Source organism: Triplophysa rosa, linkage group LG13 (assembly GCF_024868665.1).
Source record: "Triplophysa rosa linkage group LG13, Trosa_1v2, whole genome shotgun sequence".
Classification (NCBI taxonomy): Eukaryota; Metazoa; Chordata; class Actinopteri; order Cypriniformes; family Nemacheilidae; genus Triplophysa; species Triplophysa rosa.
In genome coordinates this window covers 2,176,937-2,194,217 of record NC_079902.1, presented here as the reverse complement: position 1 = coordinate 2,194,217, position 17,281 = coordinate 2,176,937, and the positions used below count along the sequence as shown (strand labels likewise).

Below are 17,281 nucleotides of genomic sequence, written 5' to 3'. Positions count from 1 at the left end.
TGGCCGCAGATAGAGTCCTTGTCGTTGGTGACTTTAACATCCATTTAGATAACGATACAGATGCCTTAGGAATGGCTTTCAAAGACACTCTTAACTCCATGGGCATTAGTCAACATGTGTCAGGACCCACTCACCTTCGTAATCATACTCAGGGCCATCGCTAGTGGGGTTAAAGGTGGGGACAATTATAGGGGGCCCCACAAAATCCAGGAATTATACTATATAGGCCCATGTTCTGTGAATAATTCTAATATTTTATTAGTTGTACAACTGAGATATTATGAAAACCACAAAAAAGCAAGCAATTTGGTTAAAGAAATTTTCTAATATCTGCTCCTCTACCCTCCCGAAAAATGGTTTAGTCTGATACACTGTAAAAAACCCAACTCAAAAAAAGTTGAAACAAATAATTTTGTTGTGTTGGTTGAGCAAAAGTCCATGAAAAAGTTCACAGAACTTCTTTTAATAAGTTCATTCATTGTAACCAAACATTTTCTTCATTAACTTAAAAATATGAGTTGTGTGAAAAATTCTTTGCAAGTTCACTCAAAAAGACCTCTATAAATGTAAAAAATTGAGTTACGTCAATGTACAATGAAGAAACAAGAGTTTGAAAGTTCCCAAGATGCACTGCAGCATGTTCAATTCGGTGTTTCTTATTTGTTTTTCTTTTAAAGATTAGTGTTTTAGTTCTTGCTGGAATAATTTATGCTTTAATCTTGTTGTTACTGTTTGTTATCTGTTGTGTTTAGAGTTTTTTTAATGAATGATGGTTTTTGATTGTTACCATGGTTGAGATTTGTGTGTTGAATGTTGAGGTGTAAGTGCAGACCCAACGTAACTCAAACTGTTCAAGCAGTTGTTTGATCAAAGTTTACTCAAATTGAAGTAAAAGACAAAAATATTTGTTTATTTTTAAATAACCAATTTATATTCTTTATGTTCAGCCAACAAAAATAATTTATGTTGTTCATAATGTAAACTTGACTATGTTGTGACAACTAATGATTTAAGCATAATTTTTTTATACCTCAAGAAAACTAATAATCCTAAATTACCTCAATTCATTGTTTTTTGTATCTCCAATTACAGTACTTGTTTTAAATCAGTACAACTAATAATCCTGAGTTATCCCAATGAATTATTTTTTGTATCTCCAATTCATTATTTTAAGTCAGTACAACTTCTATTTCAAAAAGTTGAGTGAACAAGAAAAAGCGAGGGAAAATTAGTACTAAGATTTTTTTTGTTGGGAAGGCTTAATTTTTTTTACAGTGTACGAAGTATTTTCAGAAGTTCCACCCCAGCTCGTGAACAAGACAACCAATCAGAGTTGAGACGTGAGATGAAGTTAGCGATGTACATGCTGACTGACAATGTCGGGGAAAAGAAAATATAAATCAGGTTACCAGAAACGGAATGAAAAGAAGGAGAGAGAGGCCAGGAGAATTGCTGTATCCCAGTCTATCAAGACCTTCTTTAAGACAGGTTAGTATGTTGTCATGTAAACTATCGACCACCGCTGCCGCCATCACATAATTTTAATTAGGCTACTGGCGCATATTGGTCTCCGACCGCATAGCATGGTCAAAATCCCAGTCTTTTTTTTTTTTTTGAACGCAACTGTAAATAGAGTTAATTGGTTTGTATAACAAACAGAAAAAAACTGTCACGAGTCACGACGCATTATGACAAGCATTACGGACCTGCCGGCTGTGTTACGGTCAAGAAAACATGAATGCAACACAATGCTCTTGGAAGAAGAAATGTAGCTATTAGCTTTGTTCAATAATATATTATGCAGCACCATTTATTATAAGAATGGTTTGCATAATTTTCATAGTTATTTCAGTGTTCATTACTGATCAAAATTATTTTTTGTTGCTTTACTGTTGCTATTTATTTGTTATAATATTTGTTTTATATTTGTAAAAAACCTTTATATGCATTTATTTGTTAACTGTTTTGTTATTTTGTAATAAACACCTATTAGGATATATGTGGGCCTCCATGCTTGTATATTGTACAGTATATGATATGTGTGCGTGGGGGGGCCCACATCAATATTTTTTCAGGGAGCCCCCAATCCTCTAGCTACGGCCCTGATCATACTTTAGATTTAATATTGCCTTACGGTATAAATGGACGACGTTAAAATCCCTCAGCAGAGTGAAGACATTTCGGATCATTATCTGGTATTATGTATGCTTCACTGGCCTACGGCTGCAAATAAAACTCCTTGTTACAAATATTGTAGAACAATAACTTCAACTACCAAAGATGCGTTTCTCGATAATCTGCCTGAATTGTCTCAAATCTCTAGCATGATAAATAACGTTGAAGATTTTGACATTACCATTGAAAATTTTAACTCCACCTTCTCAGAAACGCTAGACACACTTGCTCCTCTATGTTTAAAGAAGATTAAAAATGGCAGCCCAACACCATGGTATAATGAACACACTCAGGCTCTAAAGAAAGAGGCCCGAAAAATGGAGCGCATCTTTAAGAAAACTAAATCAGAGGTATTTCGTACAGCGTGGAAGGATAGTATTTGAAAATACAGGAAAGCCCTAAAAACGTCTAGATCTGCCTACTTTTTATCACTAATGGAAGAAAACCAGCACAAGCCTAGGTTTTTATTTAACACAGTGGCTAAATTAACAAAAAATAAATAGTCAGCGACTTCAGATTCTGGATATCAGCATAACAGTGATGAATTTATGAACTACTTCACAAATAAAATCCAAGATATTAGAGAAAAAATTATAACAATGCAACCAGAAGTGAAACCCGCTGAACAAACTAACTACAGCGCCCCTAAGGAGATAATGCAATTATTTTATACCGTAGATCACGATGAACTGTCTAAAATAATTAGATCATCTAAATCAACAACATGCATGCTAGAACCTATACCTACAAATCTACTGAAAGAGATGCTCCCAGAAATTATAGATCCTCTTCTTAGTATTATTAACTCATCTCTGACATTAGGACATGTGTCTAAAGCATATAAGGTGGCTGTTATAAGGCCCCTTGTCAAAAAAAAACAACTCGACCCTATAGAGAACTAGGGAACTACAGGCCTATATCGAATCTACCTTTCATATCTAAAGTTCTGGAAAAAAGTAGTTTCAACTCAATTATGCTCCTTCCTCCAAAGGAATGACATCAATGAAGAATTCCAGTCTGGATTTAGAGCATGTCACAGTACAGAGACTGCTTTGATCAGAGTTACAAATGATCTGCTATTGGCGTCTGACCGAGGTTGTATCTCGTTATTGGTGCTGCTAGACCTTAGTGCTGCATTCGATACCATTGACCACAGCACACTCCTACATAGACTCGAAAATTATGTCGGCATTAAGGGAATAGCTTTGAAATGGTTTAAATCTTATTTATCCGACCGTTTTCAATTTGTAGCAATAAACAATGAGGTGTCACGCAAATCGCAAGTCCAGTACGGTGTACCACAGGGCTCAGTCTTAGGGCCTCTGCTCTTCGCATTATACATGCTACCTCTAGGAGATATAATAAAGCGACACGGAGTTAGCTTTCACTGTTATGCTGATGATACTCAACTTTATATTTCCTCGAAGCCTCATGAAACACAGCAGTTCCATCGAATAATGGAATGCATAGTCGATATAAAAAACTGGATGAGTAACAACTTTTTATTACTGAACTCGGACAAAACGGAAGTGTTACTTATTGGACCGAAAACTGCTATAAGTAACAACCAAGAATACTGTTTAACTATTGACGGATGTTCCATAAAACCCTCGTCGTCAGCAAAGAATCTTGGCGTTCTATTCGATAGTAATCTGTCATTTGAGAGCCACGTCGCCAACACCTGTAAAATTGCGTTTTTCCATTTTAAGAATATATCTAAACTACGTCATATGCTGTCAATCTCAGATGCAGAGAAGTTAATTCATGCATTCATGACATCAAGACTAGACTACTGTAATGCACTGTTAGGTGGTTGCCCTGCAGGCTTATTACAAAAACTCCAATTGGTCCAAAACGCGGCAGCTCGAGTTCTTACACGTACAAAAAAGTATGAACATATTAGCCCGGTTCTGTCAACCTTGCACTGGTTACCTATAAAGCATCGCGTTAACTTTAAAATCTTGCTTATTACCTATAAAGCCTTACATGGTTTAGCTCCTCAGTACTTGAATGAACTCCTTTTGTATTACAGTCCTTCACGTGCATTACGCTCTCAGGCGTCCTGTCAGTTGGTAATACCTAGAATTTCAAAATCAAGTGCAGGTGGTAGATCCTTTTCCTATCTAGCGCTTAAACTTTGGAATAGTCTTCCCTGCACTGTCCGGGAGGCAGACACACTCTGTCAGTTTAAATCTAGACTAAAGACGCATTTTTTTAAATCTTGCATACACTACACTTCCATAATATAAATCCTCTGAGGGTTTAGGCTGCATTAGTTAGATCAATCGGAACCAGCAACATAACTGATGTACTTGTTGCATCAAAGAGTGCAGAACAGTACTCTACTCTCAGCCAGTCTTGTCTCATTGTTCCAAGGTTACCACAGCGAGCAGGATGCAGTTCATGCCCAGACCTGATGGTAGAGCAGAGAATGGGAAGCGGCGACCTGACAAGAGCTGAGATGATAGAGCTGGATAAAGAAGGACGCGGTGACTTGACACGTCTTCACTACAAAATTTCAAATGCTATTAGATTATTAATGATAATCTTAAAACTATAATTTACCAGTTTATTTATTTTTATTTAGCCTTGTTGTGCAAGCACTGCTTGTGCAGAGGCAGCAGCTTTTGCCAGAGGGGAACTGGAATCCCCTGGTTGGGCCTGGGTTCTCCTGAGGTTTTTTTTCTCGATTGGAGTTTCGGGTTCCTCGCCACCGTTTGCATACTGTTTTGCACTATTTGCCTTGCCGGGGGGGCTGCTTTAGAATTTTAAAGTTTTACTTAATTAATATTGCATATAGGAATTTATAGTCGGTTTAATATTTGAGCTGTGTTTCTCTCTCCTTTATCTTAAATGTGTGCTTTCACTGTGTGTGCGTGTCTGTCTGTGTGTGTGTGTGTGTGTGTGTGTGTGCGTGCGTGCGTGCGTGCATATTGTGTGTGTGGAGTGTTTTGTATGTGTCTTCTGTGTTTTCACATTTTTCTTGTTTTTACAGGTATAACTTTAATTGTTTTGCTTATAGTCAATATGTCTTATGTACAGCTGCTTTGTAACAATGAAAATAGTAAAAAGCGCTATATAAATAAAGTTGAGTTGAGTTAATGATAATGTGATTAATGGATTAAAACACTATTGTACAGAATTGTACACAGACAGTCACAATACAAAACATTATACGTGGGGGGTTTGGGAGAGTGAAATTGCTGATTGTCCAGGGTGTAAAAGGGTTGTAGAGATATGTTAATTGGCCATTAGTCATAGTGGATGGGGATTGTGGAATGGGGTACTTTCCTCCTAATGTCCTGTGCTACTAATCTAACAGTAGCTGGAAAGAAACTGTTTACCCATTTGAACAGAGCATACTGTATAAACTGGGTGATTTTCCCTGAGGATGCTCTGTGCCTTCCTCCTGCAGCGCTGGGTCCATAATAATATATGTAATACAAATAATAGAGGGGAGACCAGAGCCAATGACCCTTTCTGCACTTCTAAAAATATTATTTATTTAAATTACATTTTTGCACACACACACCAGGTCATTCTCAACTAAGTTTATGTGGCACATTCAAATGTGCTTTTAAAACATTTTTAAAGCCGTTTCCATGTTCTCTGGATATACTCTTTGTTTCTTTCCCTCACAGGCCCAATTATTCTGTTCTATAAACTGTTACTGTAGGTCCAGTGCTCAAATTGACCCATGTATTATCAATTCGATGTAATAAATTGTACACAATAAGCCTCACTCATTTTTCATTATTACTGATTCTGATTTATTATTTTCTGATTCTGGTTCATTATTTTCTGATTATTTTGAACACTTATGTTATTATTGTAATTATTAGTAATTATTACTTGAGTCACTTTTAAACTGGCATGTGTTTTTTGCTTGTCTTCAAGTGCCCCCTGGAAAGTACATTTTATGTTTTGTGTCAGCAGAGGGCAGTAGTACATACATGTTTATCCCAATATAAGCACCATTTTAAGCAGACAGTGTGCAGACAGATTTAATGAATTTCAAGTCTGTGTTTTTGCTCATTTTGATGTTTTTAGACAATGTAGACAACAGTTTATGTATGTGTGGGGTTAAAGGGTTTAAGTGAACACTATATGGCCCGGTTTCACAGACAAGGCTTAAGGCTAGTCCCAGACTAAAATGAATGTGTGACTTATCTTAACTCAATATAACTTGCCCAGAAGTATCTTAAAATATTTCAGTGCCATTGTTTTGTCTCAAGATGCACATCAGTAGTGTATTCTTCTAAGGCATTTTCATAAAAGCGACATAAATATCTTAATTCAACTAAGGCATAGTCCTGGCTTAAGCTAAGCCGTGTCTGTGAAACCGGGCCTATATGTTCAAGACAAGTCATCTTCAGCTGTCTTTCACAAGACATTAATCTCTGCCAAAAGCAAAGGAAGTAAACATAGTATACCTAGCCTTACATCCTGCTCCAACCACTCGGACTGACTGGCATGTCTAAAGAGATGCTGAAGGTCTGAGTCTGCGATGTGAGGCTCATTAACTTTTTCTCCTCAAGGGCTGTTTGCTGATCTGTATGGGAAATGGTTGACATCATTGCTCCAAAGGCTTCAAGGCCCTGTATTCTTACTGTGTGTCAGTGCAGAGTGTGCAAGCTCGCCCCACTTACCCTGCTGTGGTGCTTGGCCGTTGCCTTGGAAAAAAGCTGTTGCGCACAAATGATGTCATTGCCATGTTTCAGGCAATTGTATTTCACATCTTTTATCTTTGTGCATGCCTGGTTCTGGCCGGCAGGTTAGATTCCATGTTAGGGGTCCTGTGTCATGAATCCGAAGTTTTCACACAGCCTCTTGCTATTTTAAGCGACACATGCTTACAAAGAGGGTCAGCGGGGTGTTCTACTGGGCCGGCGACCTGTAAGCTGAGTTTTGGGAATAGCTGGTTTTTAGACAGCCAAGTTTAGCCATTTGGTCTGCTTTCAAATCTGGTGACCCATATACTTCCTGTTGTATCAGCTCAGCCAGCCCCCAAAACAATGACCTTGTCTATTTCGTTTCTGGACATAACAAATGGCCTGGTTTGTATATTTTTAGCAGGGTGATGTAAAGTGTTGGTTTAGAGTTTGATATTTGCATTGTCATGGTTACGTCTGTGTGAGCAGAGCAAATGTATGTTTCTCACCAATACTATGCACCCTTATATGACCAGATCCCCTGTGCTTTAGCTCTTTTTATGCATATTCTCACTGGCATCCATGTTTGCATTGCCTGTGTATTGTGGTCTCCTGAAATGGGATATGAAGGCTTGAGGTCACAAAGGAAACAAACCAATTTCCTGTTTGATATTATTGTTATCGCTTAAACTGTCAAACCCCTAACTGTAAGCACCACACTTGGGTGCGCAGCTCCTCTCTGCAATGACATAAATGATACCACATGTTGTGCAGCTTGCTGAGGAGATATGTGCTATTGTTAGTGTTCCAAAATATCCATACACTTACAATGGACCTTTGGCCGTATCTTGCCTTTAGATTATTACTGAGAGGTGGTGACAGAGATTGCCTTATTTTAGGGAGATCGAAAGGTCTGTACAATTGAAGAAAGCTTAACAGCTAGCATGGATCACATGAGGCACCCTCAGTCAGTCATATAATGACAGTGCCGTCAATGGCTGGCGTTCACGGTTTTGAAAATGAAAGTTGTATCATTGTAAAGTGTACCTTGGTGTAAAACATGTTGAACAGATATCATTGCTCAGTAACGTGTGGCCCACGAAGTGGAAGATATGGCTGGACCAGGGCTTTGTTTGTCATGCTCTGGTATCTTCGGGGCATCCCTGAATAGTGCATAAAGTGGATTTTTGGAAACTCCCTTAGTTATCAGTCTAGACTTGACAGAGGCTATTCCCCTGATAGCACACATACATCTGGTTTACGTCTATTTGACGTCTGCAAGACATCTACAATACATAGTTTGCTCATCTGCAATACGTCTCAGAGATGTCTGCTGTCAGACGTCATATAGACATCTAGAAAATGTCTGTAAGATGTTTATGATTTAGAATGGATGTACAACAGCTCTTTCAAAGATGTTTAGCAGATGTTTTTAAGCAGCAGATCTCCAGATCTTTAGCAGACGTATTACAGATGTTCAGACGTCTCCGAGACGTATTGCAGATATGCAAACTATGTATTTAAGATGTCTTGCAGATGTAAATGCAGACGTCAAATAGACGTAAACCAGATGGATTGTGCTATCTGGGTCACTAGTGTTGGAACAAAAAGAGGAAATTGATTCATGCAAGTGACATTTCATTTAAAAGAGCATTGTTTAGATTTTAGCAGCATCTAGTGGTGAGCTTGCGAATGGCAACCAACGGCTCACTTCACCCTTCCCTTTCAAAGCACTATGGTGGCTGCACAGAACAAAGATGTCATCTTGTTTTCGCTTTTTTGCCGAAGTATTTACGAAACGCACTCTGTAGATGTTTGTCCATTTAGGGCTACTGTAGAAACAAAATGGCGACGTCCATGTAAGGGGACGTAGATGGAAGTATGTAGTAGAGGTGAACCGATTGACCGGCAAGAGATCGTAATCGGCCGGTTTTTCGTATGATCGGCCCGACCGGTGACCGGCCGGTCAGTCTCACGTCTCGCCAATTCCAAGCCGATCTTCTGTTGCCCGTGATGCAGGCAAGAACGTCACAGCCGTCAGTACACTCAAAGCCGCAAGTAAACATGTAAACGTTCACGCGCACAGCCTGTCTTTCACGGCTCGTTTATACTCGCATGTGTGTCCACCGGACCGCGAGTCTCTGCTGACTGACGCGCATCTCTCATATCTGCTGACTGCACGCGCGTGCACACGTATCATGTACTGAACAGACAAAAAGGTGCACTGTAGTTCATCTCTCGCTGCTCCGTCTACATGGTGTATGTATGCCAACAGTGATGCTATTAGCATCATGCTAAACTCTGACACATGCTAAACTCATGTTGAAGTCGTTCACTCTGTGTAAAACAAACGTAAATTCCATTCAACCTGATTCCTTGTCTTTTACTTGTTTTTAAAAATTCAAAATATAAAAAAATGAATAAATCAACCAATATATGTGATATATATCTGATTGAGTTCTTTACTAACACAAAAAACTGCAAATACATATACATCTTTAGAGTAGAATTCACTCATAAGATTTTTTTAAACTTTTTTATTTAAGTTGCAGCAAAAATCAACCCACTTCTTTTAATCCTACAGAAACAAGATAAAAACAATTTATTTTACATTTCAGAAAAAATGAAATAAAGCAATGTTAATTTCATAAACAAACGAGAATAAAGTTGAAGTATTTTATTGTTATCTTAGACTTTTGTGAGAAGAGAACAAAAATGAAAAATGTAAATTAAGTGACATGTTTAGTTATATTTTATTTTATTATTTGTACTTCTTTTCAGTCACAGAGTTATTCAATTTAAGAGTTGTTTGGGAAAGAGAAGATTCTGTAATTTAATGCAGCTTGGAGAACTGCATTTAGGGAAATTTGGGGAAATTGTAATGTTCAATCATTTATTCAATGAAAATAAAAAAATGTGTATTGAAGAAAAGTTCATATGGTTTTATATACAGTATAATGTCAATTATAGTTTGTGGATAGAAAATCAGAATCGGCAAAAATCGGAATCGGCAGGTTTCACTTGTAATAAAATCGGAATCTGCAAAGAAAATTGCAATCAGTGCATCTCTAGTATGTAGATAGAAATAGCTCATTCTAATAAAAACATAACCCTTCATTATCTACGGTCTTTATACACATCTGAAGACATAGTTATGTGTATTATATTGCATTTCTGTCAATAGATCCTCCAAAACACTACACGCTGGACCTTTAAAAAGCAGTTTTTCATTTTCTAATGATGTGGTCACTTAAGGAGGTCAGAATGCCAACTTTCTACTCAGAGCCCTATGTACATCAGAAGCAAGTGTTAGTCCATGGAAATGTTATTTTTTGCTAACCAAAACCTCTGCAATGACTTTAGAAAAGCACTAGCACACCTCTGCTCATCAAAAACCCCACAGTCTTAAAAATGATTTATGTCCATAGTCAAAAGTGCAGGAGAACGTTTAATCAGTGGCGCAAAAATGGGGTATGCAGTATATGCGGTGCATAGAGGCGCCGCACAAGAGGGGGCACCATTGTGCCAAAATATTAGTTAAAGATTTTTTAAATAAAACATTATAAATAATGGAAAATATAGCGAAAAAAGTAATTATATAAAACGTTTTAGTTGAACCTTTGTCTAGCATTTTAAACGAGTTCAACAAATATATTTTATTTAAATCAAGTTATTATGTCAACTACTCACTCTGTGACAGTCACATGACCAAATGGATCGAGCAAAGAAAGGAGGAGCAGAACAGAACAAGAAAATGAAAAACAAGTAAATTGACTCGTGCTGTTTGCTGTTAAAATCCAAGACAACAATCAAAAACAATGTCCAAGTTAATAAATATCTATTGGTATATCATTTCATGGCTAGTTCATATCATAGTATATGCAGGGGCGTAGCAAGCTTTTCAAAAGTGCGGGGGATGGATGTGGTTTGTTTGTTAACAATAAAAACGATGAATACAATAACAGAAGCGTACAAAAGGTATAACATACAAGATATAAAAAGCTTCGCATTTAAATGAGTGATACTAGAAAAGTATAAAAACACACTCGGTGGTAAGCTTGATAGTGACATGGGTCTGACAGGACTGTGACTGAGACTGCTAAATTTTGCTTACTTGCGCCTTGAAATGGGGAGATATAAAAAACAAACAAAAAAAACGCCCACACAAAGCTTTTTCTCTGGTGGTATAAATAATGTAACAATTTACTGTTTTAAAACATTAAAATAATATATACTTTCTTTCATAGTTCTTCAACAGGTATGCAAACAATAACATCATTTCTCACTTTTTTTCTCCCCAACAGGTACAATCAAACACAACAGGTAAGTATCCACAAAAGTATTCAGCTAATCAACAAACAATGCTCAAAATATCAAAATCAATTGCACTGGCAATAAACCCATAAATACACTGCTTAACAATGACAATTTGTCCCTCCTCCTTGTCAATTCCCTGCCTTCTTCATCACAGTTACTTTATACATTGCATGCCACATACATAACCGAATTTAGCTAGCTGCTGAACAATATCCCAATTAGCAATTAGCATTAGTCTAAAAAACGAAATATAATACAGAAAACACTCGACATGTCAACAAAACATAAACAGAACATCTTCCCAAACACATATCAAGCTTATTTAAAAACGTCGAAAGCATAAACACTCATTCAAAGTACCTGGAAAAGGGAGATGTAAATAACCATAACCATAAGTTCCCGCCTCCTCAGCATGAGCTGACCGATAAATCTAACACACCAAGAGAGGCGGGACTTAAGGCAGAACAGCCAATCATCAGCCGGTCACACTCAAAGCCGGTGGTGTCATGTTTGATAGGGAGGGGAGGGGATGGGGAGGGGAGAGAAGGCAGCCGCAGCGAGCGCAGACACAGAGCGGCCAGAGAAACGGAGGAGCGACTGCTGTAAGGCGTTTGTGCAAAACTGCAGAAAAAGTGCGGATGTTGAACCCGGGAAAAAACACCCACATCCCCCACGGGTGCGACGCCACTGCAGTATATGATATATTAACGTAACAGTTCACCTCCAATACCTCTGTCGCTTGTAAAAGAAATCTATGTTTGTCAGAGTCGGCGCCAGAGCAGATCTACTGGAGGGGCATTGGGTCATCGGCGGGGGGGGCACTGCCGTTTGAGAAATATTTTGACGCAGTGGCGACATCATAGTCAAGTCCAACACAGCAGAAATGCTATAAAAAACGAAACACGTTTTTTTTTTATTAATTATTATTTGCTAATTTCGTTTATTCTTGTTAAATTCCATATCATGTCACTTAGTCGAGGCTATGTGGTAGCCCTATAGTATGCACACAGTTTACTCAGTCACACACACGAAGACGATAATAAAAGGCAGAAATGGGGTGGGGTAAAGTTATGCCCTCTCTCTACTCCAGCACAGTCACACACAGCGGAGGGCTGTAGTGGAGGCTAAACGCAAATAAATGCAGTTTACCCATCTCCGACATGTGTTACCTTTTTGTTAATCCGCCTCTCCGATCGCAGATAATGTTAGCTGTAACAGTTTGCTCTGGTCCATTTCTCACAATGATGAGCCGACAAAGTTATTACGAAGCACGTTGTTTAATCTCGTCAGCGAAAGCTCCATCCATCACTATACCATTTGACAATCACTTGAACTCCCTGGTGGTTTCACGAATTTATAAAGAAAACAACAAAACCTCTAAAGCAGCTTACTCTCCTTTTCTCCGTCTGCTACTTTTCTCTCACATACGTGAATAGCCCGCACCCGCACTACTTTTCCCATCATTCAGTACAGCCAGGACTACAAACCCCATGCTTCTTAAAGGGACAATGCCCATATTCCCGCAACACATGTCAGAAATAGTTTATCCACCTCTCAACAGTTTATGCACTTCCAGAAAACAATTAAGTAGACCTACCACTGGTTATAAACATTAGACAACACCAGCCTCCACCATCATCAAAAACATCCCTGGCCCTGGACAACATTAAGTAACAGGACAGGACCGCTGACATAACTGAGGTACGCATTCGGGCAGCAAGTAGCCTATTGGACAAGCTGGACAACTTTAAAAGGATTCTGCGCGCTGCAAATCAAATGTAACAAGTTTACTCAGCGACCAATAAGCATTGACCAATGATGACCAAGCCTATGTCATGAACAACCAAAATTATGCGTTTTCCCCGTTCATTTCATTTTATTTCATTTAAGTTACAGTTTGCACATTTAATATTAAAAGAATAACTAAAAGGGATATTTTTTGGGCCACGCCATGGCCTGTGGAAGGAGGGGCATCAATGACCGCTAGGGGGGGGCGCGGCCCTCGAATGCCCCACCATAGCGCCGGCGCTGATGTTTGTGAATGAGCTTTACATTTGGGAGAGTCTGAGATGGTTGTTAAAGCTGTTAAGTCTCCCACTATCATGCATATAAGCTAGTTGTTGGGCTCTTCGTTAAACGTCAGACGCGTCTTTCCCCATACGACGCGAGCTGTGCAATTTGAACGTCAGGCCCGTGTTCTTCATATAACGGGAGCAGATGCATCTTCTGCAAACAGCACGAGCTGACGCGTCGTCTCCATACACAGAGCACTTGGAGATTGCGTAAAAATATGAACCACAAACTAAAAAAAATTACAGTAAGGGGAAAATCCCAAGATCTTTTATTTAGCTGTGTTAGGCTAAATGTATGTTACCCATCTTATTTCATTTTTCAATAAAGGTTTAATTATAAAGTTTCAGTAAAAGTATGTTTAACATAGGTTACTATTTTATTGTTGTGTTTTCATTAAATATTAATGAACCACAAACGAAGCATTAAAGTAAGTGGGGAAAAAACAAAGACCTGTTGTTTATACAACGCGAGTATATCATGTCATACGTCTTATTCATTTTGATAATAATGTATAATGTTAATAATACTTTTTGTTGAAGAAAAGGGAATAATCTAAATGTCTAACTTTGAAGATCAAAATAAGTTTATTATTCACTTGATATATTTCCTCACCAGCACATCTGGGCTACAACTCGATTGCTACTTATATTTGGGATATTTAAAGAAGTTTTATTGTTTAAAACTGGACAAGCTTTTTTATTAAAGGTATTAGGCTAAATGTCAAAATTCTAGATTATATAAGTGAAACCCAAAACCGGGCGCCAAAACTGATCTTGCATACCCCTCCGAAAATGTGCAGTTGCGCCCCTGTCCTAGGGTTATGGGTTTGCTCAAGTATGCACTACAGTACTAGTGATGCGTTCGTTAGTAAAAAAAAACTATAAAAGTTTTCCCTGTGACTTCATGCTGAAATGATGTGGTTGGGGAATGCGTCCTCCCCATCAATTATTCTACAGGCACTACAATACTCTGCTTAACATGAATAGCCTTCAGGAAAACAGATGAAGGGATTATACCTCACCTTCTATAAAACTCTTTGTTCTTACCCATCATTACAACCATTTCATTGTTGAAAAAACCTCACACTGGATTTTTTGCACAGCACAAGAGTTCTCTTCTCAGGTATGTTTACAACACAAACACCTTGAACTCCTTCATTAGCGCGGCTCTGTCAGCTGAAGGTCATAACGGGTAGTTATGATTCAGTATAGATGAGCGTCCTTAGACTTGACAGCTCATGTTGCTCATGGTACAAAACTGCAGGAGGATAAAGAGTTAGACAAAAACACAGCAGCTGCACTTTCTTAAATATCAGGTGCTTGGTGTTTGATTCATTCCTGTAGCCTTGTCAGGTGATCTGCTTGTTTTATAGCCTCACATTTTCTGCTCTGATGTGTTGTTTGCTACACAACTAGCAGTCGGCCTTTAAAATTTGCTCTGTCTAAAGTCTACCCAGTTTTAATTGTAAAATGGGAAACACGTTTCTTAGGTGCAGAACTCATGGGTTGTATATACATGTGCCTCAAGCGGTTGCTTGAGTGTTTCAGGTCTCCAGATGTCTTAAGCAGGAGTGTGTATAAAATGTCTTTCCTTTAGTGCCTCAGTGATTTCAAGTATATCACAACATAAACAAGGCTCTTTCTACAATAGGGTGTCCAATTTATCATATTTTATTTAAAATTTTCTATTTTTATTTAATAAATGTTTAACATTTTACAATAACATTCTATTTGTTAACAATTAGTTAAGGCATGGGATTAATAAACGCTGAAAAACATTGCTAACTAATGTTAGCTAATGCACTTACCACCGTTAACAAATACAACCTTATTGTCACCGTTCATTCATATAAAATAAGCTCAGATATACCATAAATGCATGCATTATTATATTGTGCTTTAAACATAAATTTATAAACATATAAATATGCAATTAAAATATGAAATGATACATTGAAATATGAAACGAAATTATGCCTCATCACTATTATTATTATTTAGGTAGGCTATTCCTTTTTACAATGCGCATTGTAGTGTGCATTGTGAATTTTTTTATCACAAAATTGAGCTAACTAAAGGTGACTGTTTAATTAAATATATTTTATATAATTGTGGCAAATTTGAAGTGTTTGGTCTACACACTCTACTCATCGTCTCTTCACGACTCCAAGCAAATGGCAATACCTTCCACCCCCAGATGGCACTTATCAAGAAGTGAAAGATGGACTTGTAGGTGTATCTCCACAACTCACCTCCACCCAATCATGCAGCTTTTATCACAATCAGATGCATTAGACACTCCTCTACCTCAGGGTAAACTGTTTATGTATTTAAAAAAACATCCTCGTATTTGAACACAATGCTGACTTGTTTTAGATCTTAATTTAGAGTTGCATAATCACATATTAATACAATTATGTTTTTACATGATTCAAGTTTGCAAAATGTCTTGACATGCTTTCAACTGAAAAACTCCTGCTTGCAGCCGGGTGGGTGAACCGCTATGTTTTCAACTTTTCGGTGAGGTCCAAAGCCTTCTGCATGTGTGTGTTATACATGGTTACAGCACCACTGTAGAAAGTTTATGAGCGATCAATGGTATGTCATAATGTTTAGGAAGACAGTGGCAGGATGGTTTTCTTTTCAAAGAAAAGAGGTTTTTTCGTTTGTGCAATGAAATGTCACATGTGTGTTGGTGAGGATTGCTGTTTCTTTAATGTTATAACTGCAGAGCCATGATTACGCAAATAACCTTCACAGTGGCATCAGGGAAGGTGTGCTCAATGATGTTCCCTGCAATTAATTCACCTATTAAAGCCATATGTCTTTACAACAGCAGGGTTCCCAGGTGTTGATAAGGTTTTAGGATACCTGACACCACACACTGACTGTGAAAAACGTTCGGTTTGCTCCGATGTCGCCGTGTAACTTCACATTTTTTTGTATTGAAGTGTAACATACTATTCTGCCAATAGAAAATGTAACAAATAACCAGCAAACACTTGAATATGTTCCCATTCTTGAATTTATGACTTAGTGTCCCCCCAGAGTCCAAACCCCCCCACACACTTTTATAAGGAACTTTTTAACACATTTGTGTGTGTGTGTGTGTGTGTGTGTGTGTGTGTGTGTGTGTGTGTGTGTGTGTGTGTGTGTGTGTGTGTGTGTGTGTGTGTGTGTGTGTTGTAACGGCCACATAATGTTTTAAGGTGTGCATGTGCCTTTAATACGCTGGAAGACTATACTCCTGTGTGAGCACACGCAGTCGCAGAGAGGTGAAGGAGAGTGATGGTCGCTCTAGCTCTACCGCTGACAACGTGTGTACGTTATTTTCTTTTGTTTGTGACGGTACCAGAGGGTTTTTGTTTTCCGTTTCTGGACTCGCTCCTTTATATGTGTGTAACAGGAGTGCTGGTGCGAACCGCTATAAAAGTTTGTCAAACGACTATCTAATGGACTCGTGTTTTCCTTCTCCTCTTGGCCATCTGTTTCAATTCGGGTAACGTTGTCTGGCCCGCCGTTACAGTGTGTGCGCGTGCGTGTTCGATAGAAGAGCTGCCAGAAAGAGCAGAGGCCCCACGGCTCGTTTAAAAGCACGTTTCGGTGCCCATACTTAAATAACATGTTCATATCGCAATGACAATAAAACTATGATCAATCTTATCTTTAAGCCCTACTTTCTAAACTTATCAAAATAGCCTACTCAAATGCAATGCTAACTCTGAAACAAGGCGTTAACGACAAGGCTGAATCCAGCTTCTTATTCGCAGCTTCGTATTGACGCTATCCGCTTCACCTTAAAAGACGCGACTCTTTAATTTTCCCGTTTCTTGTTCACGCTCAGTTAGGGACCGTCTCGATTTTCTCTTATTCGCTTTTTTTGCTTTTGTGTCTAGAAAAGAGCAATGAACAGTTTCTAAATATTAATAACACTGTGCGTGCGTGCGTGAAGAGAGGTTGCTCTGCTGGCTGTCTGGTGCAGGCATAACAAGCCTGAGCTGAATGCCCTTTGAGATGATAGTGGACTTCATGAGGAACCCTCATCACTTCCTCCCCTTACTATTC

At 38.4% G+C, this 17,281-nt stretch overlaps 1 protein-coding gene across 1 annotated transcript; it reads left to right on the top strand.

Moving 5' to 3' along the window:
* The first annotated feature begins 3,039 nt into the window (after positions 1-3,039).
* Positions 3,040-5,303, top strand: LOC130563470 (uncharacterized). The gene is made up of 2 exons (XM_057349005.1): positions 3,040-4,664; positions 4,763-5,303. The coding sequence occupies exon 1, from the start codon at positions 3,516-3,518 to the stop codon at positions 4,422-4,424; it is 909 nt and encodes a 302-aa protein (XP_057204988.1). The 5' UTR covers positions 3,040-3,515; the 3' UTR covers positions 4,425-4,664; positions 4,763-5,303.
* The last annotated feature ends 11,978 nt before the right edge of the window (positions 5,304-17,281 follow it).

Excerpts from the sequence above, each read along its gene's own strand:
- LOC130563470 (XM_057349005.1), top strand. The coding sequence starts at position 3,516 with ATGCTACCTCTAGGAGATATAATAAAGCGACACGGAGTTAGCTTTCAC.